General features: G+C 45.5%; 1 protein-coding gene and 1 long non-coding RNA gene across 3 annotated transcripts in view; one reads left to right on the top strand and one right to left on the bottom strand.

Moving 5' to 3' along the window:
* LOC143695217 (uncharacterized) overlaps positions 1 to 18,019 on the top strand; it is a 66,605-nt gene extending 48,586 nt beyond the window's left edge. The window contains exons 3-6 of one of the 2 annotated variants that reach the window (XR_013184280.1): positions 6,831 to 7,108; positions 7,196 to 7,383; positions 10,025 to 10,159; positions 16,845 to 18,019. This is a non-coding gene — a long non-coding RNA (uncharacterized LOC143695217). Of the gene's footprint in view, positions 1 to 6,830; positions 7,109 to 7,195; positions 10,160 to 16,844 lie in introns of both variants that reach the window. The other variant, XR_013184279.1, reaches the window with a different exon arrangement.
* Positions 4,146 to 21,040, bottom strand: LOC129126015 (transmembrane protein 182-like). The gene is made up of 5 exons (XM_054641734.2): positions 20,885 to 21,040; positions 18,713 to 18,830; positions 16,688 to 16,786; positions 13,820 to 13,957; positions 4,146 to 7,051 (listed from the first exon to the last, which is right to left on the bottom strand). The coding sequence occupies exons 1-5, from the start codon at positions 21,035 to 21,037 to the stop codon at positions 6,822 to 6,824; spliced, it is 738 nt and encodes a 245-aa protein (XP_054497709.2). The 5' UTR covers positions 21,038 to 21,040; the 3' UTR covers positions 4,146 to 6,821.
* Between the last annotated feature and the right edge of the window lie 5,101 nt (positions 21,041 to 26,141).

Genomic DNA, 26,141 nt, shown 5'->3' with positions numbered 1-26,141 from the left:
TCTTCAGTTATTTCTCCTTCAATTTTTTTTTCCAATTAAATTAATTTAAACAGAGTGAAAAATGCTTTATGCCCTAAGAGGCTGAAACCTCTGGTGTCAGCTGAAACGGGCACTTGTGCTCTCAGCTTCAGCCCTCGCTGCAGGCACCTCTGCTTTGAAGCCTTTGAAGTGTTTGTGGCACAGGAAGAGGCTCTCCTCAGAGAACACCAGTTATTTTACAGATATTTAATGTGTGAAGTGTGTGTGCCTGTGTTTGGGTTCGGATAACGGGGGTTTCACAAGGCAGGTGGGAAAACAGGGACGGGATCTTGACTTGCAGAGCAAAACTGAAGGAAAAACCACCTTGGGAGCATCTCTTAAGCTGCTTCCAGCCTTCACCAGCACCATCCTGAAGATGCAGATGAATTATCTGACCTTCAGAGGGACCACAATATTTCTTTAGTGCCTTTAGAATTCATTCACTCTCCCAGCACCAGGATTTCCTTTAGAGGAAAAGATGCCACCAAAAAAGCCTGGGGGCACCAGGAGCAAGGGGCTGGGGGTGCCCATCCCCACAGGGCAGCTGGCACCACCCTGAGCTTATTTGGGGGGGATGATGCAAAAGCCTTGCAATAAATTTGGTTAATGGCTGGATTTTGGAGCTGATCATTTAACTCATGTAATGACCTTGCTTGTGATTTGAGAGGTAAAACCTCTGCCTGCATTTCAGGGGGGCTGATGCAAAATCTCCACCTCAAGACCCAGCAGGAACAATTTTGAGGCTGATTTGTTTAAATTGTTACATTTCCCTTCTTTTTTGGGGGGCAGGGATGCCCAAAGGTTGATGCCTCTGTTTCAGAACAAGTCACATTTATTCACTGTGCACTGCAATTATTCCAGCTTGCAACCAATGAGGTTTAATTAATATTAAAATGTTAAATCAGCCAGCTCAGCCAATGTTATTTGAGCATTGATGGTTTGTTGAATATCTTCTCTCATGGACTGGTATTTAAATAGAAGGAAATACAAAAAAAAAAATTCATATATCTAAAATGGAAAAACAATTATGTTCTGTGACTTTGCATAGTTATTTTTGAGGACATGTAATATATTTTTGCAGAGTCCGTGTTCTAGGAGAGGCTCTTTCTTCTTGGTGTTTGTTGCTTCTCTTAATTTAAACACAAGGAAATCTTGGGCAATGGATAGGGAGATAATAGATAAGGAATATAGAATAAACCCTCTTTTTCAAAACATTGCCCTTCATGCTACTTTATTTTTAATTTTTCCAGCTTTGCTGCAGCTGTCCTTGACTCACCAAGGCGAGACTTTTTCCTTCTTTGCAGATCCTGAAGTTTATAAAGCTTCAATCTACTTTTCCATAACCAAATGTTTAGTACCTACCTATTGTGTTCCTTTGGTATTTCTTTTTACCAGTAGTCCCACTCTTTAACCCACTGGTTCCTTTGGGTTAAAGCAAGGGTTCATCTGATCCATCTGGAAATATCAAGATCCAGAAGATCTTGTATCACCTGCCCTCCTGACAATTTTCAAACTAAATGCAGCACAGAAGCTTGGCTATATCTAGAAAATAGGTGATTTTTATTTTTTTTAATTTACAGAGGAGGAGAGAATACTTGTAGGAAAAAAAAAACCAAAACAACAAGATGAGAAGGAAGAGAGAAGATCAGTGAATGTCCAGCATTGATTTAGAAACAGGCTCTGCCAGGCAGGGGGAAAAGGAGCCTTTCCCAATCCATTCCATTTATGGTTATTAGTATTGATATTGTATTTCTCTTGGCTCCCAAAAGGAAAAGTGGGGAATGAATTAGGAAAAAAAAAGAAAAAAACCACTTTTCTGTAAATAATTTTTTTTCCCAATTCAGATGTTTTTTAGGAAACAAGGGGGGGGGAAAAAATCTGCTTCTCAAATGTCAAGGACTTGAAAGACTAAAAATACATCACCGGAATAAATAAATTAACCCAGAAGACAGGACTGATGCTCTGCAGGCATCAGGGATTAAATAAATTCACTAAATTCAAAGTGGTACTGCAGATAAGAGCTCTTTGTGCTGCAGCATGTACAGCTTATTGATTCTGGGATTGAGGTGCTGTGCTCTCTTGTAACGGGGGCTCTGCCTGATCTGGTGAATCCTGCCCCAGTGCAGAGCGTGGAGCCCAAACCCCTCTCCCCATTTGTTTTAATTTGGTCTCTGTCTTCATTTGCTGCTCCACATCTGTGCCTCTCCCCCAGCACTGCCTGAGGGACAAGGGGCACTTCAGGAGGTGCTGAGCCAGCAGGATGGGGCTGCTGCAGGAAAGGAGCCGTGGGCATCTTCCACAGGGATGGAATGGCCAGCGCTTCCCTTCTCCAGAGGGTTTGGGGGCATTGAGGGGACAAAGGGTCCTCAGGGGAGCAGTTGAAGTGGGGATCCAGGTTCTGCACACTCACATTTTGTTATGGGAGCCACCAAGGAATGTGCCTGACCAAGGTAAAAATACGACCTGCACAGATGAGTTTTTCTGGACAAAAAAAAGAAAAAGTGGGAAGGTTTGTAATAAATCCCAGAGAGGTTGTTGCACACCCAGGTGGAATGAAGCTGGGAAAGTTCCAATTTACCTGTTTTCCATGGCAGAGAGTGTTTTCACCTCCTTGGTCAGATGCTGAACTGTCACACTAACACAGAAGGACATTTTAATTCCTCCTTTGGAAGTTCTCCTGGTGCTCAGCTCAGGTCTCCTCCACAGGTTGCTCTGAAGGGCCAGCAGATCTCTCCAAACACAGAACTTCATGATCTCCCAAGGAACAGAAAGACCTCCAGGCCCCTGGAGGTGTGAGGAAGCAGCTGGGCAGGGCAGTGGTGCTCTTGGGGTGTGCTGGTGCCCTGTTCCATCTCTCCTTGGGTGAGGTGGAGCCAGCACCAGCACCTTCCCAGCCTCGGGGCATCCTTGGGTGCTGCCCTCCAGAGCCATGGCAAAACCAGCTGATCTGACCAAGGGGAAAGACCTTCCCAGCCTCAGGGCATCTCTGGGTGCTGGCTTTCAGAATCACTGCAAAAAGAGCTGATCTGACCAAGGGGAAAGGCTTTTATTATTAATTGTTGTCTCTTAGGTATGAGGGAAGAGCTCCATGGCATGAAAGTTGCTACAGGGACTTTTGGGTGACCTCCCCAAATCCCTGCATCTCCCTCAGGTTTGGCAAATCTCCCAATATCTTTCACCAAAATCAAGCTCTTAATCTCAAGACACCTCTCCTACGTCAGGCTGCCTCCTGAGCACGATCCACAGGGCCTGTGTTTCAACACCCGGGATTCATTAATATTTCCTGCAGAGTGCTCAGTAAGTAGCAAATAAAGCAGGAAGTGTCCCAGATGTTGGAAAGAAAAAATGGAATTATTCATTGCTTACTAACATCAAATGCTAATGTGAGAAAAGCATCCTTGAAGAAATCCTTGACTAAAATTCATCAGAGTGATGTGAAATCACTGTTTTAATTATGCATTTTGAATGTATTTATTAGTCCCGGTTCTGATCTGACTTACAGATGTTTAGCAGTGATAAGGGTCTGCTGCAGCCTTCGGAATTACTCATGATTTATAATGACAAAACTTGGATCAGAATTAGGTCCTTGTCACTACTCTATAATATCCTTTCATCAAACTTCACATTCAACAGATGAAAGCAAACGTGGTTTCTGCAATTTTCAACTCTACCACCGAGCCCATGAGTTCCTTTTTTTAAAATTTCTCCTACAGAAGTGATGACTCTCACAGCAAATTTTGTCTGCTTGAGTTATACTAGCCATGAGAAACTTGAGAGCAAAGGAATTGGAGTCTTTAATCCACCAAAATGATGTATTTGGCCTTGTGCTGGCAGTAAACATGGAATTTTAATGAAAGAGTTAATTGCTTTAATTATGCAACTCTACAATCTCATTCTTTCTTAGTGCTGTGACTATTAGATATATACCTAATATTGAGAGATTTTCCAAACCTGTGGGAAATCCAAGGATTTGATGAGGTTACCCAAAAGCTCAATACCAGACAACAATTGGGTGTGCTCGATACCAGATATTTAAAATAAAACACCCTCTGTTCAAGAATGATTCAAAGCCATGTGGTTTATTTCCAAAGAATGACGGAATTTTAAACTATTGCTTGTTCTAGAGCTGATCCAGAAAGAGCAGGTCTCCAGGGATGCTTTACTCCCTAAGGCATGAATGCATGATTAAGCTAAATGTATTCCATAAATGCCTTGATGACATTAAACTAAATTTTTTAAAGAACAGATGGAGAAAGTTAATAAATATTTCATTCTATAATATAAAACTCACTTCTATATTCACAACTTCAGGGATCCTCAGCTTCACAGATATCAATAAGTCTGATGGATTTCTTGCTGCATTCTCATTCTTCTGCCCTGGTGTCTCTTATGGGATCATCATTTCTGCATGCTTGGATTGTTTTATGGGATCAGTGAAAGGCAAGTGACTGTAAATCTTGACCTCTTCTGCTCCAGGATTGTATACTTTTATTCTTTGTGACCATAAGTGTTCATCTTCACATTGAATAGATAATTAAATGACAAAAATTATTCAAAGGGAATTTACAGGGAGAAATTATACCTTGAAGAACTGATGGGGAACAGGCATAACCCAAGGAGAATCAGGAAAAAAAAAAAGTTTAGAATGGCCAAATAAAACACTAAAATCTCTGTATATTTGGGAATGTCATGAAACATCCATTCACTGGGAAAAAACCCGTGATTTTTACCTGCACATCCCAATTCTATTCAAACAAAATTTCTATTAAGAGAAAACAGTGTGGATATTGCTAAAGAACTGTAACCCAAGCCTGTTATTCATATGAAAGAACTAATCTTTACATGGGGGAATTACAATTCCTCACTCTGTGTATGCCATGAATCTTGTAAAAGAATAATTAGAACTTGCTCCGAAAGGAAAGAAACGCCAGACTCGAATAATATTTTAGGAAGAGCATTAACAAACATTTTTACACTGCCAACAATCTTCAGCGCTTCCTAGCAGAGATTTACATTCCATTATTAATTAACTGCACTGAGTCAATAGTGTGACATAAAGCTCAGGAGATGTGAGTTGAGCACAAACTCTGACATCCACGAGAACGGCGCGGTTTGAGAAGTTTGATTTAAAATTTATGCAAATGAGCTCAGCAAACAAGGACCCAACAAACTACTTCAAAGCACCACACTCCAGCCCGAAAAAAACACGACAAGATCAAATCTTTGTCATTTCTCAAGTGTCTTTACAAACCTCTGCCTATTCAGGACAAACTATTTCACCCCCAGTACCTGGATAGTTTGGTGGAGAATTAGGAGGTGAATGCTCTTCACAGGGTCACTGCCACATCAGCCTGGATGACTGCAAGAATTTAAATGTATTTAAGTGTTATATCATTTGTCATTTTAGATCTGACTCTTGTGAGATGTCCATAGAATACAAAAAGGTCCCAGCTGAGCTGCCTGATAGGGCTGACGAAAACAAAGCCAAAAAAATAGCAGTACCATTGTCCCCACTCCTGTTCCTCCAGCTCCCACCATCATTCCATTTTTGGGTTGAGAAACTTCCCTAAGCTGTGTCCAGGGAAAATATTAAATTCAGAGTAATGACAAAAATTATTCAAAATAAATTTATAGTGAGAAATTGCCACGTGAAGGACTGATGTGGCACTGGCACAGACCAAGGTGATATCACATTATCATGCTATTGTCCCCCCTCCCTATCCTTCAATTGGGATCAACTTTCAGTTTTTGGGTTGGGAATCCCCACAAAACTGCATCCAGGGAAAATATTAAATGCAGATTAAAGCATTACTGTAAAGAAATACTAATTAATTCATGCTATGTTTCAAGCCACAAAAATTGGTTTATTCCCTTATTGAAAGTTAGGTTAGGTCCAGGTACATTTGTATCTTCAGAATCAGGGCTTTTAAGGAAGAAAAAAGTTTCTCATGTTTCCCGACATCCCATTAAAATGGTTGTCCTTTGACGTCAATTAAAGCTGGCCAAGGAAAAAAAATCATCCTTAATTGCTTTTTAGAAATAGACATTATTGCTTGCACCATCACAGCCAGATTCGATTTCCTTTTACAAGAAACCAGGATGCTGGGAATGCTGTAAAACTCCAGCTCTGCTGAATATGGATGTGGAGCTCTGCTGACAGAGAGCTGCTTTCCCTTGAGCTGTGGAAAAAACTGGTGCAAACCCCACCAACGTGCTGAAATATCTCCAAAGTGGAAAAAGGCTGGAGCTGGATGTTCAGCTGGGTTGGTTTGAGATGGGCAGTGGTCGGAGCCAGGCTGGGAGAGCTGGGGGTGTTCACCTGGAGAAGAGAAAGCTCCAGGGGAACTTTCCAGGGCCTAAAGGGGCTCCAGGAGAGCTGGAGAGGGACCTGGGACAAGGGATGAAGGGACAGGACTCAGGGAATGGCTTTCCACTGCCAGAGGGCAGGGATGGATGGGACTGTGGGAAGGAATTCCTGGCTGTGAGGGTACTGAGACCCCGGTAGAGACCCAGAGAAGCTGTGGCTACCCCAACCCTGGAAGTGTCCAAGGCCAGGCTGGTGGGGCTTGGGATAGAGGAAGGTCTCCCTGTCCATGGCAGGGGGTGGAACAGGATGGCTTTTAAGGTCCTTTCCAACCCAAACCTTCCTGGGATTCTCTGGATGCTCAGTTCTCCATCCCTGCCTCCCCATGAGAGTGAGTGTAACAATTAGAGCTACAAAAAACAATCAAGCCCTCAAAACTTGGGTGTGTTTCTTTACAAGGAGCATCACCAATTTTCTCAAAGCCGTTTCCACACTTGTCTTACTGCAGGGAATCCATAATGTCTCTGCCCACCAGGAAGAAGAGGAGTCCAGAGAGGAGCACCAGGGGCACCCCGGCAGCAGCGAACATGAAGGACCACCCGTAGTAGACGTGCACAGGGACATCATCCAGGCACCTCTCACTCCTCTCCAGGAGGATGTACCTCTGGAAGTCAGCTGCAAACTCCTTCCACATCACAAAGAGAAACACGAGCAGGAGAAACAAACCTCCTGGGAAGAGAGAAAAAAAACTGAGTTATCGTCTGTGCAGGGAATCCAGGAATAAAGGTGAGAAAAGATCGCTGCAGCTTCTCATCCGTGCTCGGCATCAAAGCTTTGTGTGGCAGAGTTGTTGCTCCTGACGTTGCTCTGCAGGTTCCTGTGGAAGCTGAGGCCACTGGCCATGGAGAGCCCCACACCACAGTGACTCGTTCCTGCCTCTGACACCTCCTGCTTTGACCACCAGCACTTCTGAAGGCTTTGCTTTGGCAGGATAAGGCCACGGAGAAACCACTGGAGCAGGGCTGATGTTCCCAGCAGGGAGCTGCCTTCCTCTCTCCAAGGTGGGATGTTTCACCGTTTTCACTTTTAATTTCTCAGAGATTAAGGAGGAGACACCAAAACTTACTTCTTCCTTTTTTTGTATCTACCTTTGCAAGCAGTGTCATAGACAATCCCCACCAGGAACACAAAGATGCCGTGATAAATCCTGGTGCTGGTGGAAAAATTCTGGCACTGACACCCCCAGAGCCAGCAGAGCCAGCACATTATGGGGTGGGAAAGGCACACAGCCATGAGATATTAATCTTAGGTGGGCTACTAAATACCAGAATAATAACGAGAATTATTACAGCAGCTTATGCCACGAAGCTGGAAGCAGATGACAAAAATTAGAGGGGCCCAAATCTCATTTACTGTGTATCTTTAAAAAATATATATTTCTGTGGTGCATTTTAAACTCAACATCTATTAAAGCTAAATAGTGATGGTGTGTTGACAGGTCTGAATGCAGTTCAGAAATATCTGATCTTGCTACTTCACAGGTAGAAGCTGCTATTTTTAAATGGTGCTGTATAACATATAGATATACACACACACATATGAAAGAAATACATCACAGCTTATATTATTTTTATGGTTGAAGTGAACTGCTCGAAATTAATTTAGTTGACAAGTTACCACACAGTTCTGTGGATGTGTTGTGGCTTCTGCAAGATTTAATTTCTCCCCTTGCCATTTTTAAATCAAAGGTAGTTGTGGTGTATTTAATTATTCCTCCTGGCAGCTTATGCACTCCAAAATCCAGCTCTTGTGCTAAGGAAAGGAAAGGGGTAAAGATTGATGTTGATTTATCTGCTTAGGGAGGTTACTGAATCTTCAGTCAGAGAAAACATGTCCGTGTTTTACTGTGATTCTGTTTATAATGGTTATGAAAACATCTCAGAGACAAAAATAAGACTCACATGAAGGTAAGAGGCTTCAAAGTCCTCACGAGGAGGGAGATAGAAGTTGTAGTTCCCCACTCTAAGCTGTCACATTTACTAAACTGCCTCCCAAGCCCTAAAAAGATGCAATCTTACCAATCAAAAATTGGTGCAGCCATACAAATATTCTTTACATCACCCCACACTGAAATTCCAGCCATTCTCCCTGATGTGGAAGAGTCCTTGTTTTTCCTGGAGAGGCAGGCAAGGAGTTAAACAGCAGCTGCTGGAACATTTGCATGTTCATTGAGGTTTTGATACCACTTGAAATTAAGTGCACAAATAAATATTTTACACTTACCATGATAGTTGTATGCTTAAAATACCAATTATTCTACTATAAGAAAGCGATGGTGTGTTCAAATAGTCGCATGTCCTTTACAAAATACAATGTATTGATAAGAAGGCAATTAAGTCTTTATTACTGATGTAATTTAAAATTAAATTAATTAGATAGCAACTGAACCTTGAAAAGTGCTCCTTTAAAGATCAATTTCTATTTCATTAACTTATAATACCTACCGTAAGAGACGCAAATGAAAGCGCAGCCCCGGTGGGACAGAGAACGTGGGTATGGAAATATACTTTGGAATTTTGCTTTAAATAACCAGGAATTCCGTGTTGATTTCTCCCAGGACAATTTATATGGCCTAAGTCTCGTTTTTTGAAGTAATCAGATCAAAACCTTCCAGTTCGTACTGAGGAGGGTGTGGGAAGTCCCATGTGTGGGTGGTGCCATCCCCAACCTCTTCAGGAGATAAGGAATGGGAATTGGTCCCTCCTCTGGCCTCAGGAGAAGCTCCAGGTCTTGGCATGGAAGGATTTATTATTAAACAGGTACTGGAGGTGATGGCATGGCCATGGCATCTAAATTAAGAATGTTTTCACACTCTGGGCAAATGACAAGAATATGTAAAGCAAGCAGCCTTCTTCCCTGGAATAATTACAGCTGAGTGATGAAGAATCCCTGGGATTTACACGATGTCCTCAGTGGGAAGAAAAAATCAGAAGGGCAGGTGCAGCCAAAGGATGTGGGAGCTCAGGAAGGACAGCTCACCAAAATCTGTTCAGCCAGAAATGCTTGTTTGGAGCAATCACAAGTGTACCTGAATCTGCCTAAAATTTGTCACACTTACATCGATCAGCAGTCTCTTCATCATGAGAAAATCAGAATGTTTCACTCTTATATTACCAAAGCGTTTGGCATTTTTGTTTTAAAATGCTGTTGTATTTAGGATTTTTCATCCGTTGAACGGGTTTCACTCTACTCCTTCCTTTCTGGGGCTTTTGTTGGACACAGCAGAAATTATCTTTGTTTCCAGACAGCTTTAGATGTAGAGACACAGATTCCTTCCTGCTTTGGGCAGCAAGATGCAAAACTGAAAAAATGTAATTTTCTCTCTGAAACATGGCACTGGCATTGGCACCCACACCCTAGACACAGGGTGTGTATTGGGTTTGGGCAAGTGAAGATCTCATCAAACCTCATCCCCATGCTCCTCTCAGCACCCCTGTGCTTTCTCCACCAGAAAATTACCCGAGTGATTCCTCTCCTTGCCTCCTTCTCCTTCTTTGCCTCTGTTCATTAGGATGGTACTGGGAAAAATTAACTGCGAAACTCCATCTCCAGACTGATGAGGTCAATGGCATCTTCTGGGGAGGGGCTAATTGCCAGAAAATTGCAGTGGGGCATTAAATCTGTCTCCTTTGTGCGCTGCAGATCTGGGAGCCTGGAGCTCCATCCCCCTCTCCCAATGGAGCTGCGTCTCCTGTGTGGGCAAATTGAAGTGGAGCTTTTCCTTTCTCTCACTTTATTTCCTTGTGACACCTTTATAGCTGCTAATTGTGGGGACAGGTGAGTGAACTCAATCTTTAACTCTTATTCTGGGGAAGCTACTGAATTTTTGTGTAATCTGCTAATTAGGAGAATAATGAACTTTGACTCATTCTCTCTCCCGCTCGTTGCCTCTTAAGGATGTTAATAACAGCGAAATGGAGGGGTGACCTTCAGCTGCCCTTCCATAACTGTCAGCCTTCCCTGCACGTGGGGAGCCTGAGACTGCCAGAGTGGAGCTGCTCCATTTGGGAAGCAGAATCTGAGCAAAAAAATCCAGCACTTTAACTCACAGGAGCGGGAAATCTGCCCCTTTTTCCATGCTGTTGGGTCATGATGAAGAACAGGTTGGCCCCACCACGGGCAGGGATGTGTCCCATCATCCCAGGTTGCTCCAAGCCCCATCCAACCTGGCCTGGAACATTTGCAGGGATGGGGCCTTCACAGCCTCTTTAGGCAACCTGTGCCAGTGCTGCACTTCAAGTTTGGTCTCTAAAATGCTCAAAGTAAATCGAGGAGCACAAGGTAGGAAAAAATGAAGGAAAGTTGTCTCAGCCACTCAAAGAGCTTCCAGAAGCTGCAGCACAGAGCTCACCCGGCCCTCTTGGTGACATTGTAGTGACAATTAACCAACCTTTGACTACTCAAACAAAGGGACAATCAGGCGCCAGGCAGGATCTGCCACCCCTTGGAAGCACTGAAGCTCATTCCAAGATAGCAAATGCTGGGAGGAAAGCAGCACACTGGCTCTTGCCTCATGTATTCCAGGTGCTTTTGGGAGAAGGCTGGCAGGGAAAACTGCTCAGGTGGGGCTGTGGACGTGCAAAGGTAGCACCAGCAAATGTCGGATCGGCTTTGGCTTTTTCCAGAGTCACCCAGTGGAGGAAATCCAGAGAAATGGCTCCACTGCTTTGGAAGGGCCCTCAGAAACACCTCCCAGAGCAGTCCATTGGTTGTTGGAGCTGGCACAGTCAGATTTGCCCTCTGGAATGTACAGTAAATAAAAGGCATCCCAGGGGGAAATCCAAAGGGATCCAGTTGAGCCATAACAATCCTCACCCTTTGGCGCTGGACTCCCCCAGCAACAGATGGACACACCACCCTCCTCAGGCTGGTCATCCATAAATCTCGGGGAATGCATCTGCACCAGTGGTGTCTTTAGAGCCTTTTGGTGAAAAAAGTGACATCATTTTGCAAGGAATAACCATGACTTCTCCCAAAAGCAGGGAGGTGGTGGGCAGAACAAAGCTGCTGGTGAAGGGTTCCCTGCGAGGCTGCCGGGACATCCCGCAGTCCTGGTGCTCCATCGCCCATTCCTGCTGCCAGACCACATTCCCACTCTGCAGATTGCCAGCTTTTTCACACTTCCTCAAGGAGAGATCCTTTCTGCAGGGGAGGTTAATTAACACTGACCCGCAGGCCATGATTAGAAGACAAGAGGAGCTTTCTCCTGCATCATCCCTGCACATCCCGCTTCCCAAAGGAAAGGGATGGCTGAGGACTCGAGCCTCTGTTAAATCCATTCTTCCTACTGCTTAGTGCAATTATGCTAAATATTTTTAGAAGGGATAACGAGAAAATAACCATGGAGGGATGCAACCCAAATCCATCCAGAAGCCAGGGCCAAGCAGGATCCAGAGGTCTGAGATCAGGATAAGCCCCCCAAATAAAAGGATCAGTTGAAACACTAAGGAAACTTTGCTGAAAAACACATTGAATCCTTCTGCTATCATTTGAGTGGAAAATATAGCAGGAAGTGTCTTCCAGCTGAACTTGTTCCCCCAAACGACTGTTAATAACAATGATTGCTGTTCAGATTGAAGCTGCATTAATACAAACTTCAATTTTAACAGCAGCATCTTTGTCTAATGCCAAGAGGTTTATGTGATGCATAATCAGCTCTTCCAAAAAGTGTCACATTCAAAGCCCCAGCCTTTTAATCAAGGAGTAGTCAAATAAAGTGGAAAAGCAAGGAAGAAAAGGGGAAAGAAAAAAAAAAAAGGAAGACAGTTGAGTATTACTCGGCATCCTTTTCTGTGATATGTCTGCCCAATGTGCAGGCTGGACACCCTCCTCAGGGACATCTGCTGCTCCTGGGAGCCTGGACTGCAGATGGGAAGGGAAAGCTTCCTGCCCTGGTACAGCCCTTGGATTACAATCCATTATGGGATCACAACAAACCCATGGAAAACTACAGGCTTGGGAATTTGTTTGTGGAAAAGGCCCTGGGGGTGCTGGTGACAGCAGCAGGACATGAGCCCAGGGTTCCCAGGTGAGCAGGAGGCCAATGGCACCTGGCTTGGGTCAGGAATGGTGTCCAGGGGATCAGGGCAGGGCTGTCCCCTGTGCTGGCACTGCTGGGGCACCTCCAGTGCTGGGGGCAGCTCGGGGACCCTCATGACCAGGGTGACACTGAGGGGCTGGAGTGAGTCCAGGGCAGGGAATGGAGCTGGGAAGGGAATGGAGCCCCAGGAGGGGCTGGGGGGGCTGGGCAGGGGCTGAGCCTGGAGCAAAGGAGGCTCAGGGGGGACCTTGGGCTCTGCACAGCTCCTGACAGGAGGGGACAGCCCCAGGTCAGGCTCTGCTCCCAGGGAACAGGAACAGGAAGAGAGGGAACAGCCATGAGCTGGACCAGGGGAGAATCAGGTTGGAGATAAGCAGGAATTTCTCTGTGGAAAGCATTGTCCACCTCTGTCACAGGTTGCCCAGGGTAGGGGTAGAATGACCATCTTTGGAGAAATTTAAAAGTTGTGTAGATGTGACAGCTGGGGGCATGGGTCAATGTGAGAACCTTTCTTGTTATATATTTTCACTAATGTTTATTATGGGGCAGCAGGAGCTGGTGAAGGATCTGCAATTAAGCAGTGGTTTTTCAGAGAAAGGCCTGATTTCATTACAAAGTTCTTCACTTGGCTCAGCTCAACTGAGCTCCAGCCTGTGGCTGCTTGAGTCATAAAAGAGCTTTTTTCTGAGTTTGAGTCACTGGTATAAATCAAGTATTTCTAATATTGAAGCCAGTTATAACTCTCAAATACAGAAAAGGAAAAAGCCCAAGTGATAATTCAGTAGAATCATTGGTAACAGCAGTGGGAAAAATGAATAAATGCCTATTTTTAATTCATTTTCCTGCAGTGCCATCGTTTCATCTTTTCAGGTCTCCTTAAGCCAGCCCTCCCATTTTGGATCATGGGGTTTGCCTTTCATCCCTCTGTGGGTTTCCAGCTCTATCAAAGCTAACAGCAGAGGAGCAGCCCAAAAGCAAAGCCTGACTTTGGGGAACTGAGCAGGGCTGATGCTGCCCAGAATTAACACACCTGCAGGCTTTACTGAAATAAAAGGGTTGCATACAGGAGTAGTAAAAACCAAGTGATTTTCAAAAACCTCAGCCCTGCTAGGACTAAGGCCTATCTTGCTAAAGCCTGGCTGAACACAGGATCATGAAATCACAGAATGGTTTGGGTTGGAAGGGGACCATAAAGGAGGCCATAATGGCCATAAAGGACACAGACAGGAACATCTCCCACTGGACCAGGTTGCTCAGAGCTCCCAGGGGTTTAATCCCAGCGGGGAAGAAGGAAATAATAATTTGCTGCTCCCATCAGAGCCCCCTCTCCCACGGCAGCACTCCATCCCCACCTGCCCCCATTCCAAAGCCACCCTGCCCCTGCCCTGTCCCCTCACCTGAGAGCAGCAGGAATCCTCCCCCAACTTTGTAGGAGTGGGGGCTGGAGAAGGGGACCCCACAGACCAGCAGGAGCCCCCCCACGAGCCCGGCAGCCACGGCCAGCAGGATGAACGCTGTCCAAAATCCTCTGTACACTGCAACGGGAGCAAAGTCGGTCAGAAAGGAGAGGGAAAGAGGGAAATTTCAACCTCAGAATGCTTTTTCTTAATGATGCCATGTTTAACTCCTGCTTTAGCAACAGTAAAAACAACAAGCTGCGACGCTGCTGTGTCAGGCCGAGCTGAGGCTCCAGCTTTGCCAGGGCACCTGGAACAGCCACGGGTTCAGGGGGAATGTCATGGCCCACAGAATGGGACTGGAAAGAGGCCAAAGGGTTGGGAAGGTTTGCCAGGGAAGCACACAAATAAAAAGGGTGGGAGGAAAGGACACCGCTCTTAGCTGTGCTGGGGAACGTTGGAAAAGCTTGGCAGGAAAGGAAAGAAAATAGCAAAATTTGGAGAGGTGGATTCAGACCACAGCTTTGTTCCACTTTAATTAACACTTCAGGAAGGTGCCAGGCTCCTGGTTTAAAATAAAAGCAGTGTTTGCTAGCAGGACTGCAGGGAAAACAGGAGCTCATGAGTTCCCCCATTAATGGCCTTGTTAGACTCTGGGAAAGAGAAGGGGCAGGAGAGCAGCTGCCTGTCCATCCCAGGAATTTGGGGGTTTGGCTATGACTTCATACAACACCCCAGGCAGAGCTGAGCAAGCTTCGTCCATCACATCCCACCAGATGGAACAGGATGGGATGTAGCTGTAGCCCACTCATCCAAGTCTCCCAGTAGCCAAGTGTCTTGCAGACACTGCCATAAACCTTATCCAAAGGGAGTGGTCCTCCAGCAGAGACCCCCTGATAGCCTGCTCCCCATCCCCTGATCTATCTGATGCCTTGGACCGCCCCATCTCGCCCTGCCAGTTGTTTTCCAGAAGCTCCAGCTCGATTTAAGCCGAGCACAGGCAAGTGGGTAGTGCTGAAACGATTCACACTTGAAAGAAAAATGATACAGAGAAGATGCGTTTTCCTCATTTGAAACCATTTTGTCAGGAGAGCCACTTAGGGAGAGATAAGTATCTTGAACTCTCCAAAACCACAGAATTCATTTTCATGTTTAACCTCCCGTCACCCGTTTCTCTCAGGGAGCCTAAGAGGATGCAGATAAGGCAGAATTATCTCTGGAGCAGGTAATAGCTGCAGGACCCCTCTCCTTGGGCAGCCTCCTGCTTTGTCAGCCTTGGCAAATGAGCTAGGGCTGGTTAGAAAGAAAAGGTGTCAGCGGCAAGGTGTTATCCCAGGGAATTGGAGAGGATCGGGGCAGGGAGGAGCCCGGTGCTACCCCTGCTTCCCTAGGGAATTGCAGAGGATCGGGGCAGGGAGGAGCCCGGTGCTATCCCTGCTCCCCCAGGGATCTGCAGAGGATCGGGGCAGGGAGGAGCCCGGTGCTATCCCTGTTCCCCCCAGGATCGGGGCAGGGAGGAGCCCGGTGCTCCATCCCCCTGCGCCACCCCCGAGGTGATGGGGACAGGCAGAGCCCGCAGTGCCCCGGGTGCAGCTCCCATCTCCAAGAACCGCTGGGGTGGGAAAAGAGCCCTGAGAATCCCGAGATGGTCCCGGGACTGTCCCAGGGGACACATCTGGGAGGGTTCCACGGCCGGGGCTGACAGGCAGGGACAGATGCCTCCAGCGCCCTTTATCAGGATGGAAAAAGCAGTTTGTGTGTGCGTGTGTGTGTCTCTGTGTGTGTGTGTGTGTGTGTGTGTTTATCAGCAGGATCATCAGAACCGGGACGCTGTGCCCGTCTCTCCCCAGCAGAAACAATCCCACTGCTCATCCCGCCCGTTTGCTGCACATCCTGCACCAGCTCCTCCTCCTCCTCCCTCCACAGCTCCTCGGATCCATTCCACACCACGGAGCATTCCCCGGGGCAGGAATTCTGCACAGCCAAAGAAATGAGCTGCCCTTCCTCACATGCTCCTACTGACAATATTTTTTTTTTAATTAATTTCTCATAGAGAAAAAAAAAAATAAAATAAAACTAAAAAAAGGTACTACTAAAGGCTAAGGAAAAGGTCAAGATGTTTGTTTGTGCAGAATGTCTGCCCTGCATCCCCGGAGGCAAGGCAGACTGATGCACACTATTTAAAGAAATCAATTCATTTCAAAAAAGATCATTGAATTAATTCTAACTGCTGCCACCAATTTAGTAAATTAAAATTCCTAACAGCAACTGATTCATTAAAGAACTTGGAAAATATAGAGAAACATAAATAAAAAGGGACCCGGTTGAAAGGAAGCTCTCCAACTGTGTAGTGTTCATTGCTTTAAAAATAAGCCAGTCAGTTACGTGGATTTTCTAACAATTTGGTCTTTAACCAATTTTCCAGTGCTTGTTTATTTTGTCTTGCAACAAATCAACACCTGAGTTATCCCAGAAAACCAGATTCTGGGATGGAGTCAGCACTCAGGCTGGGTTTGGGTGGTCTGGCTCCAGTTCTTCCCAATGAGAAAGGAGATGGGAGGGAATGGATTTATCCTCCTGCCCTGCTCACCTGGAGGAGCTGAGACCCCTGGGAGGGAGCTCAGCCCATCCCAGCACTCCAGGCTGGAGGAAAGAACGTGGGAGAACCTCTCAAGGTGGGCTTGGGCAGCCAAGCCAGCAGGACTGGTAGTGAAGGAGCTTTCCAGAGGTCTTGGCCGTGTGAATTTACAACAGGAAAACCACAGCACTGACACATATCCCAAATCTCTGCCTGATGCCTTGGAAAAGGAGATCAGGCAGAGATTTGGGATATTTGGGATATGCTGGGGGAGAAGGAAAGAAACTCACCTGCAGTTGTGTCATAGGAGGGATGGGGGAAAGGTCCCACAGCAATGGGCATGGGGAAGAGGTAGCCATGCATGCAGAACTTGGGGTGTGCTTGGCTGGCTGGAAAAGATAAAGAAAAAGAAGAATTAAATCCCAGTTTTGCTTTTATTTCCTGCAGGATCAGTTACAGTACTGAGATGGTGATGTGCTGTCGTGCAAAACCTGCAAAACCCTCAGTGAAATCAGAAGGCTGGGGAGGAAAAAAAAGATAATAAATCTTGGTTAGAGAGAAAAATAAAAATAGAAATAATAATTATGAAAGAGGGGAGGTATCAGAGGATCTGAGACTGCTTCTTGTACATCTTCTCATCTTCATAACCTGAGTCTGAGAGGAACAAAAATCATGAAAGATGGAACAACTGAAGTCAGTGTCAATATTCTTGTTGCTGTTTTCCTCCAGAGAATGTGCCTGACCACCTGGAAGGGTCAAAATGTTTGGGTGCCAGAACAAGGCACTTCCAAGACCTCCAGCTGGTGAGAAGGAAAAGCACAATTAGAATGGAAGTGCCCCATCAATATTAATACCACTGAGGCTTATCATGATTAACAGTAATAGAATGAATGTTAAATGAATTAATTAATGGTTGGCCACTTATTTAAATATGTTCCCCAGCTCAAAGGAGCACTTTATAATAGGTGGACATTAGTTCATGCTAAATTGACTATGGAATACCTATTGAATTAATTATTACATCCACAAGACCAGCAAATTAATTTGCCATGATCAATCCTATTATAATAAATACCTAAAGAAGTAGCAAAAAATTTGCCAGTTATCAGAGTGACTCATTTTACTTCAGGTAAAATTATATTATGTATTTCCATATAATGTAATTCAGTAGCAAACTCCCTGTCTCAAGCCTGTCCTTTTTTATCACAAATTTCCTGTGTGAAAAACCTCCCATTGTTGAGTGGTAGCGGGAAGTATTCCTGCAAGATTTTACAGGAAACAGGTCAGGGGCTGGGGGACAGCGAAGTCATTTGAAATGTTAATCACTGCAGAGTAAATTTAGTGTGGGAACCTGCACTATTTGCAGGGAAGTGCCCTCTGAGGTGATTGTGCTGCTCCACAACCTCAGGAGCATCTTCCATAGAGGCCTCGGTGGGCACAGGGCCAAGATTTTTGTGGTGTTTGAAGCCTTTGCAGAATTCATTTAAAATCTAGGGGGGTTTGTCACAAATCCTACTGTAGAGTTGTGGCTGCCCACAGGGCTGGTGCCAGGTGTGTCCTGGTGTGGTCTCACTCCTTTCCTGTTCCTGATGGGAGCACCTGGTTCACTGGGCCAACCCTTCACTGCACGAGGGCCACCAGGGTGGCACCAACCAGGGTCACAGAACTGGTTTTGTCCCTTCCTTCAATTTGTTTTTGAGGAGTTAATGTGTTTTCCAAAAAATAAAGGATTTTGCATCCCTCTCTGTTTATTCTCAAGTGTAATTTCAACATTCTTAAAAAGTAAAAAAGGTGAGAACTTAAAATAAAATGGCTTTCCACGGTGCACCACTGATCCTGGCACCCAGGGACACCATGAACGTGCAGTTCCAGCCTTCCCAGTGCTGAAACCAGTGGGAGCTGGGAATGTTGAGCACCTGGAAGGCAGAAAACAGGGACAGAAGAGCAATGCTGGGAAGGGCATCACATTTACAGAACTTTGCTGAGCACAAACATCAAGAGGTATTGGGAGGGAGGAGGAGGAAGGATCAGCATCTCCTTGCTGGTGGAAGCCACCACTTCACATAACCTTGGAGGTGATCAATTAAATGGCCTTGAGAGGCCTCAGTGAACAACCCTCTGAGGGCAAAATCCAAGTCAAAAAATGAGCATAGAAAGGGCACAAAAAGAGTGAGCCAGTTTTGCTTTTGACAGAAGATGAGAATGACAAAAATGAAATAAAACCTGTCTCCTCATCCCCGGGAGCACTTCCTGTGTTTGTTTCCCATTAAGCTGTGATGGAATGCTGTGGATAGGGAGCGTGGCATTGTACTCACTGTACCAGAAGGTCCAGATGCTCTCAGGGTGGCCCTCACCAAAGAACCAGCACCGCCAGAAGAAACCCTCGTGGTGGAAAGTGAGGATCTCATTCCCGACTTCTGTTGGAATTTCAGCCTGGGGAGGAATGAAAGTCCAGGCTGAAACAGGGAACGTCATGGTACAAAGAGTGGATGCTTTGCTTAGACAGACATTGATTTAATTTTTTGTGGGGTTTTCATTTGTTTTTTTGAGTCAGTTTACAACAAATTGTCCTGCAGACCTGCACAAACCATTTGCCTCCTTTCCTCCTGTTGTTAAACCCCTGCTGGCCAGAGCTGGATGGGAATTTAAGGGATCTGAGCCTTCTGGGTGTGTTCTACTCCTCAAACACCTTCCTCCAACCCCCAGACCAGACCTACGAGCACAAGATTTTGGTCTTTCTTGAAGGGACAATATTGCAAAGTCAGCCATGGAAGATTTACCAAAGAACTTATTAAAATTATCCCCAAAACCAGCTTTAGGCCCTGGAAGGGGCTCTGGGGTCTCCCCAGAGATCTTCTGCTTCCCTCTCCTAGATGTTTTATGTATCACTATAGCAGCTTCCAGAGCTCTGACCTGATTCTCCTTTTACTTTCAGGATAAAACCCTGACTATGACAAGGGGAACATTCAGCCCTGCAACCTCCTCAGCTGGTGGCTCTGACTTGGTGCATCCATATTTCACTGAGCTTGCCAGATACTCAGCCCATCCTTATCTGTAAGGGACAGGATTTGACAGTTTAAGAAAGGGCAGAGAAGGTAAAAACAGAGCCTGTTATCCACAACCAGTAACAGAAATAATAGAAACAGTGTCTGAAATAGAAATAAAATAGCTCAGAGGGAAGAGTAAGAGCAGTTCCTATTTGTGCCTGGTGCTTTTGAAGTCACTGCCTCAGCGTCAGGCTCCCCAGCACTTGGCCAAGAGCATCTCTGAAATGTTTGAGATGCTTATTTGTGTCGTGCAGTGCATCACCTCTGCTCTCTCCACTTTTAAAAACAACTAAAATGTGAAACAACTAACACTGTCACTTCCCAACTACACAAAATACAAGTAGCACTTCTCTGTCTCTGCCATCCCCAGGCTTTACTGAGCTGCTTGAAACTAAAGACTCTGTTTTCCGTTTCACTTCTCCAGGCATTTTTCCATCACAATTTTTTTTTTTTTTTTTTTTTTTTTTTTTTTTTTTTTTTTTTAGTTAGGAAAGTCATTTGGAACCATGACTCAAGCAAACAGTGCCCTACATTTGATTATGAGATACTGAAATGAAAGAAAAACTATTTCTTGCTGGCATCATGATGCCTACCCAGGGTGACTCACTGCACCAGGAAAAAAATCAAACCTAATTGGATTGAACTTTGAAGTAACAAAAAGTCTGCACACAACGAGGATCTTCCTGTCATTCTGTAATGGAAACCACACATTGATTGGCACAAAAACATTTCGGGGGAGTGGGTGGCTCGAGGAACTGATCTGGTTGTTATTTCATTGAAGAGTTAGACAACAGCAAGTGCAGCAAGAATCCAACTTGAGGGATCTATAAACGAGTGACACCAGCCCTTAGCACTAAAATATCAAGCTGTCCCTTGAAAATTACATTTCCTGCTAACTAAAATCCTATATAAACCTTACTCTGAGGATATCCAGGCCACTGGTCGGATGGGCAGGAACCCGTCTGCTCTGCTCTGTGTCTGATGTTCACTTTAGTTTGGTGTCTGTGCTGCAGCTGTACCACTTCAGATGGAAGTGACTGCCAAGGCCCACCCTTTTAAACATGAACTAGTTTTAAATGAAAAAACTACAGAGGGAGAAATCTTTTAATGGCAAATATCAGGAGATATCTTTTGTCTTTAGAGGGAAATGCTGTCAACAGCTAAAGCTCTTACATTTTTGCCTTTCATTCTCTAATGTTCATATCTGCCAGATTACAAAGATCTCTTAATGCTTCCTAGACACAATTTACTCCAGTCAAAACCTTCAATATTACGGAAAAGCCGTGTTGGATTTTAAAGAATTTAAAGTTTTACCTCAGGCTGACGTTTTACATTAACAGGTCACTTTCATCGAGCATAAACATTATCAGAGATTTCAAAATTTTAAGATCTGCAATGATTTAGGCAAGTTCTTTCAAAGCACAAGATTTCAGAGCTCACCCCCCCGGTGCTCAGAGTGCTGTTCCCATGCTCGAAGACCCCGCAGGTGTCGGTGGCCAGGAGCCAATAATCCGTGCCAAAGGCGATGAGGAAGAGCAGCACCCCGGTGCCCCCGAGGATCCCGGCTGCCAGGGCAGCTGCTCCAGCCTTCATGGGGCAGCAGGGGGGAAACCAGCCCAAGGGGAACTCTGGAAAGGAGGAAAAGCCCCGAGTTTCCCCGGTCTCTGGGAGAGCAGGGCCAGAGCAATGCTATTTTTGGGCGTGGGTAATGATCTCCTGGCTGGTGTGAGTTTCAGTGGGTGGTGGGGCAGGACTAATAAAAGCAGATGACCTGGTGTAAGCGAGCAGCTGTGGCATTAAGGATCATGACCAGCAGCTACAGAGCCATCCAAGGGGACACATGGCTGCTGCTGCTGCTGCTGGCAGAGGAGCAGAGCCAGGAGCCCTCAGGACACAGCTCTGGGTCACGAGTGCAGAATTCCTGGGACACCGGGGAGTTACTCCCACCCCTCCCTGCACACACGAGCAGAGGTGGACCCAAAGGTCTCCCCCACACCCTGGAGCCCATGGTGTCCTCAGCCACTGTGGTGACACCCCACAAATGGCACTTCTGGAATTTGCGTCTCCTCCTTCCTCTGAGCAAAACTCTGATGTGGTTTTTACAGAAAGCAACCCCAGGGATGCAAGAAAAACATTGAAAAACTGGGAGATCTGAACTATCCCAGTGCTCCTGGGAGGGGTGCAATCACCACCCTTGCACCAGGCAGGTCCACATGGAGCTGGACAAGGAGCATCCAGCCAGGTGCACACATGGACACACCAGGGATGTCCTGCAGCTCTCAATTATATTCTCCCTCCTGCCGTGGAAAAGTGAATTATGTGGGTCCATACCCCTCCCACCCACCCAGCCTGATGTGGGAGAAGTGTCTCCTGGGAGCAAGGACATTCCTGCATGGAATTTCACTTCCATTTGCTTCCTAATGTTTTTGGCTTCTGCTGGAGCATCTGCTGTAGATCACTGCCAAGAATGGGATGCCAGACTAGGAAAATTATAATTTCTGTAGGGCAATAACTATATTCCTGTGGCATGCCAGGAGGCTGGGAGAAGAAATTTAAATTACAGTCAAAAATCAAGTTCTGATTTTCTAACCTTAGCCATGACCTGCTCTAAACAGGGGGGGTGATGATGTTGACTTCCCTATCCTCTGGGAATTTGTGCTACCAAATTAATTTCCAAATCAATTTAATATTTAAAGTTACCTGTGAACATATGGGTATCTCAAAGCAACTGCACACTGTTTGGGGAACCTGGAGAGGGTTGGGAAAAATTTTGACCACACTTCTTATTGAGGCATACAGAGTGATGAATGTTCTCAATCTTCCGCTGTGCTTCTATAAGCAGAACAGAATTTAAATTATAATAATTTATTTTATCCTCTGCATTGTCTTTCTTAAATATTGCAGGGCTAGCTGTTAAATAACACATCAGACCTCTCTCCCTCACTGTGCCAGGGGCAGAGTTGCTCCTGGTTTAATCTGACCATGTGAGGAATTCAACAGGACCCAGGATCCAGAGCAATCCCTTCACTGACACAGGGAAAAGGAGAGCTGGGACAGGGTGCACAATTACCATCATGCAGGGTCAAAACTCAGCCACAGAGCTGGGATTCTGCAGGAATAAACACACCCTGTCCACCCCATTGCCCTGCCATGCCACTGGAAACACTCCCAGCTCTGCAAGGGATTTCCATGTAGGTTCTTGTGATCAACCCTCCCTAAACCTCCACTCACCCCATTCCTACACAAATTACCCTTTCCCACCTCATCCCAGCATATTCACTCTTTTCCCATAGTTTTGAACACCCATCTCCCAGTCACTGGTGCTTCACTGCTGCTCTTGGTAGTGAACATAAAATGGCTGATAAAAAACAAAATGCAACTTATCTATCACCTAAATAATCAATTAGTGCAATTCCAATCAGCCATTTAATCACCTGTCTGAAGTAACAATGACCATTGGTTGCCATCTCTTCTTGTGATCTCCTCCTCAAAGCTGGACACAACTGACAGGAGCTTTGGCAACACCCAGAGCTGGGTGAAAACAAGGATTTGCACACCAGGAGTGAGGATTTTTTTTGTAGCTCACACTGCAATTACACAAAATTAAAATGCAAAGTGGGCACTAGTGTATTTTTGGTTTAAAAAAGGGATTAATGCACACTTCCACATTTCTGGGTGTGTTTTGAGCCAGCCGTATTTGGCACAGCTGTTTTTGTGCTACTGCACATCCCAAGTTAGTGCTGTTTGCCATTTGGAAGTGTCCTCTGGAATTCTGGGTCCCACTGGCAGCCAAACTCTGCGTGGCTGAGGCAGAACATTGCTGGTGCCCAGCCTTGGCTCTCCACAGGATGCCTTGTGCCCAGTCAAACATCCTCCAGGTTCTGAGGCTGTGGATCAGGAATTGAGTTCCCAAGGTTGAAATGTCTCTCCATGCCCTGAAATCCCACTCCTGACAGGTGTTTCTTTTCAAAGACAGGTTGGACAGGGATTGCAGCAACCTGGTCCAGTGGAAGGTGTCCTTGCCCACAGCAGGATTTAGAACTGGATCATCTTTAAGGTCCCTTCCAACCCAAACCATCCAGTGACTCCAGGATGATTCTGTGACTCCTTGTCACAGCCCCAAGCACGTCCTCATCACCTTCAGGATCCAAAAAAATCCTGGGCAATGAGACCATGTGGTCTCTCCCACAGCCTGTAGAAAGTGGGAGTGATGATGTTTGTCCTTTGGAACCTGTGTTGGGATTTTGGGAATGCCACACCAAAGCCAGGGGGGTGAATCAACCACCCAGCACCTCATTCCATGCAAAGGCAGACACAAATACCATTTAACCCCCAAGGAAAACAGCCCTTCCTTTTTTCCCTTGCCTCTCCTGGTGTCTGCAGGGACCTGCCTTCAGCATCCTCTTCTCCACAGAAGTCAAACGACAGTGCCACCATGGGCAGCTCTGGGAATTCAGTGGTTGAAAAGGAAACTTATATCCTGAGCATTTATTAATTCCTAATTGACCCTGAGGATTTTTTTGTTGTTGTTTTCACTTAAGCTTTTAAACCAAAATTGTGACTCTCCAAAACATACATATTCTAGCAAGGAGCTGGGGCAAGTCAGCTCAGATTTTTCACAGAATTGGGTGTTTTACCTTTGAATTGATCAAAGACTCCATCAACACAGTCTGTGTTGTTATTTCCTGTAGTTTGATCCGAGCTCACAGAATAATTTACATTTTATGTAGATAGATCAACATATTTTCAGTCTCTCAAGCAGAAAGCAAAGGATTTCTTGGAATTTGATAAAGAGATGCGTTTCCAGGGCTGCCTTTGGAGATTTCACAGAGTCCCTTTGGAGATCTGCAGACCTTTCCTCACTGGAGCTTGGCCTGATGATCCTGGGTGGTGAAATCCTGGAATAGGCTGTTCAGGGCAGGGGGGAGTCCCCATTCCTGGGGGGATTTAGAAGCTCTGGGGGGGATTTAAAAGTGAATGTGGCACTTGGAAATGTGGCACACAGGTCAGCAGTGGGAGAATGGTCAGGCTCCATGGTTTTAAAGGGCTTTTGCAAACTAAATTATTCCATGATTCCATGATCTGCCCTGCTCTAAAAGGTGTCCCATGTGGTGTTTCCTTAGCTAGGTCAGTGAATCTCTCTCAAATCTCTTGTTTTACTCTTTTCTCCCCAAACCTCTGAACAAAAAGACACCAAGGACAGCAAAGCCAACCAGACCACAACAAGAGCACCCCAGCACTGCCAACTTTACCTTGGAAAAACCCAATGTCCCCAGTGGTTTCACAAAGAGCATTCCCCCAGGCTGAGCCGTGCTGGAAGGGAGAGCAATAGATACCCATGTTGACATTTGCCCCTTTAATTCTGCATTAAATTTATAATCTCCAGTTCATCTCCATCACATGCTCCTTTTTCATCTCTCCCGTCTCCACGTCTCTTGGAAGAAGCACATAAGCCTGGATGTTGAAAGATCCTTAATGGTGCTTCTGAGGCTGAATCCCCTCCAGGACTTGATGTCAGTAGAGAAAAAAGCTCAAATCTGCCTCACCTGCTTCTCAAGCACTGCCAGCCCTTTCCAGGATTAAGTCATTATAATCTCCTTAAGCAGTCATGAAATAAAATAAACACAAGTGTGGTTTTCTGCTCAAAATAAAAAATACTAAAGTTCACATGAGGAAATGCTTTTGGAGTTGTGAGTACAGGGAAGATTTTGCCTGATTTTCAAATGCAGCTGACTGATGTCTTTGCAAAGAGTTTTCTGATGTGGTTTTTGGGTTCTTGCTTTGCCATCAAGCTACTCCCTCATTAACAACTTTTGCTCATTTTAACCTGAACTTTCCACAGACTCCAGTAAACTTCCAGAGTAGGCACAGAGCAAAAACTCTCTGAACTCCTAAAGGATTCAAACTGATGCAATTTATTTCCACAGAACCATGCAATATTCAATGATACACTGAATCCGTGTTTTTAACACTTTTTAAAGGACTAAAACCCTGGAAAGAATTAATTAGGCATGCTCTGAAGCCTGAGCACTTAACAGTTTTCCACTCAGTTGTAGAATTTTAAGACCACCAACACTGGATACTGGCAAAGATTATCAAAGGTATTCTGGGCTGAAATACAAACTAGTCAGAGGGCTTGGCCACTGAGTGACTGGAAAATACTTCATGAAAGCTTTAGCCAGGCTATTATATTTTGTAAAGAAATTTTAAGAAAAAATCTGCAGTATCCAGAAGGTTAAATTTAGGGCAGAGTGACTCACTGGGAAAAAATGTCCTGCTGGGAATATTGTCTTCTCTGCAGATCAAGCAAATTGCTCATGCAGCAGAGAGGTATTGAAGGACCCAGCACTCCCAGTGGGGCTGGAAGGGAATGATGGGCTGGGATCCACGAAGGATCCCATGCCTGAGCATGGGAATGTGGGGCTGGAAGGGAATGATGGGCTGGGATCCACGAAGGATCCCATGCCTGAGCATGGGAATGTGGGGCTGGAAGGGAATGATGGGCTGGGATCCACAAAGGATCCCATGCCTGAGCATGGGAATGTGGGGCTGGGCTGGAGCAGCCTCTGCAGCCACTGCACACCCAGAGCCAGCAACCTCTGGAAGTGCCAGGAGCTGGGAGATGCTGGCATGGAAATGTCCCTCGTGCTGAATTGAGATGAAAATGTACCATTTAAAAAAAAAAATCCAAGTAATT

The sequence above is a fragment of the Agelaius phoeniceus genome, chromosome 14, assembly GCF_051311805.1.
Source record: "Agelaius phoeniceus isolate bAgePho1 chromosome 14, bAgePho1.hap1, whole genome shotgun sequence".
In the NCBI taxonomy this organism is placed as follows: Eukaryota; Metazoa; Chordata; class Aves; order Passeriformes; family Icteridae; genus Agelaius; species Agelaius phoeniceus.
Note: the sequence above shows the minus strand (reverse complement) of the source record. Positions and strands in the feature narration are given on the sequence as shown.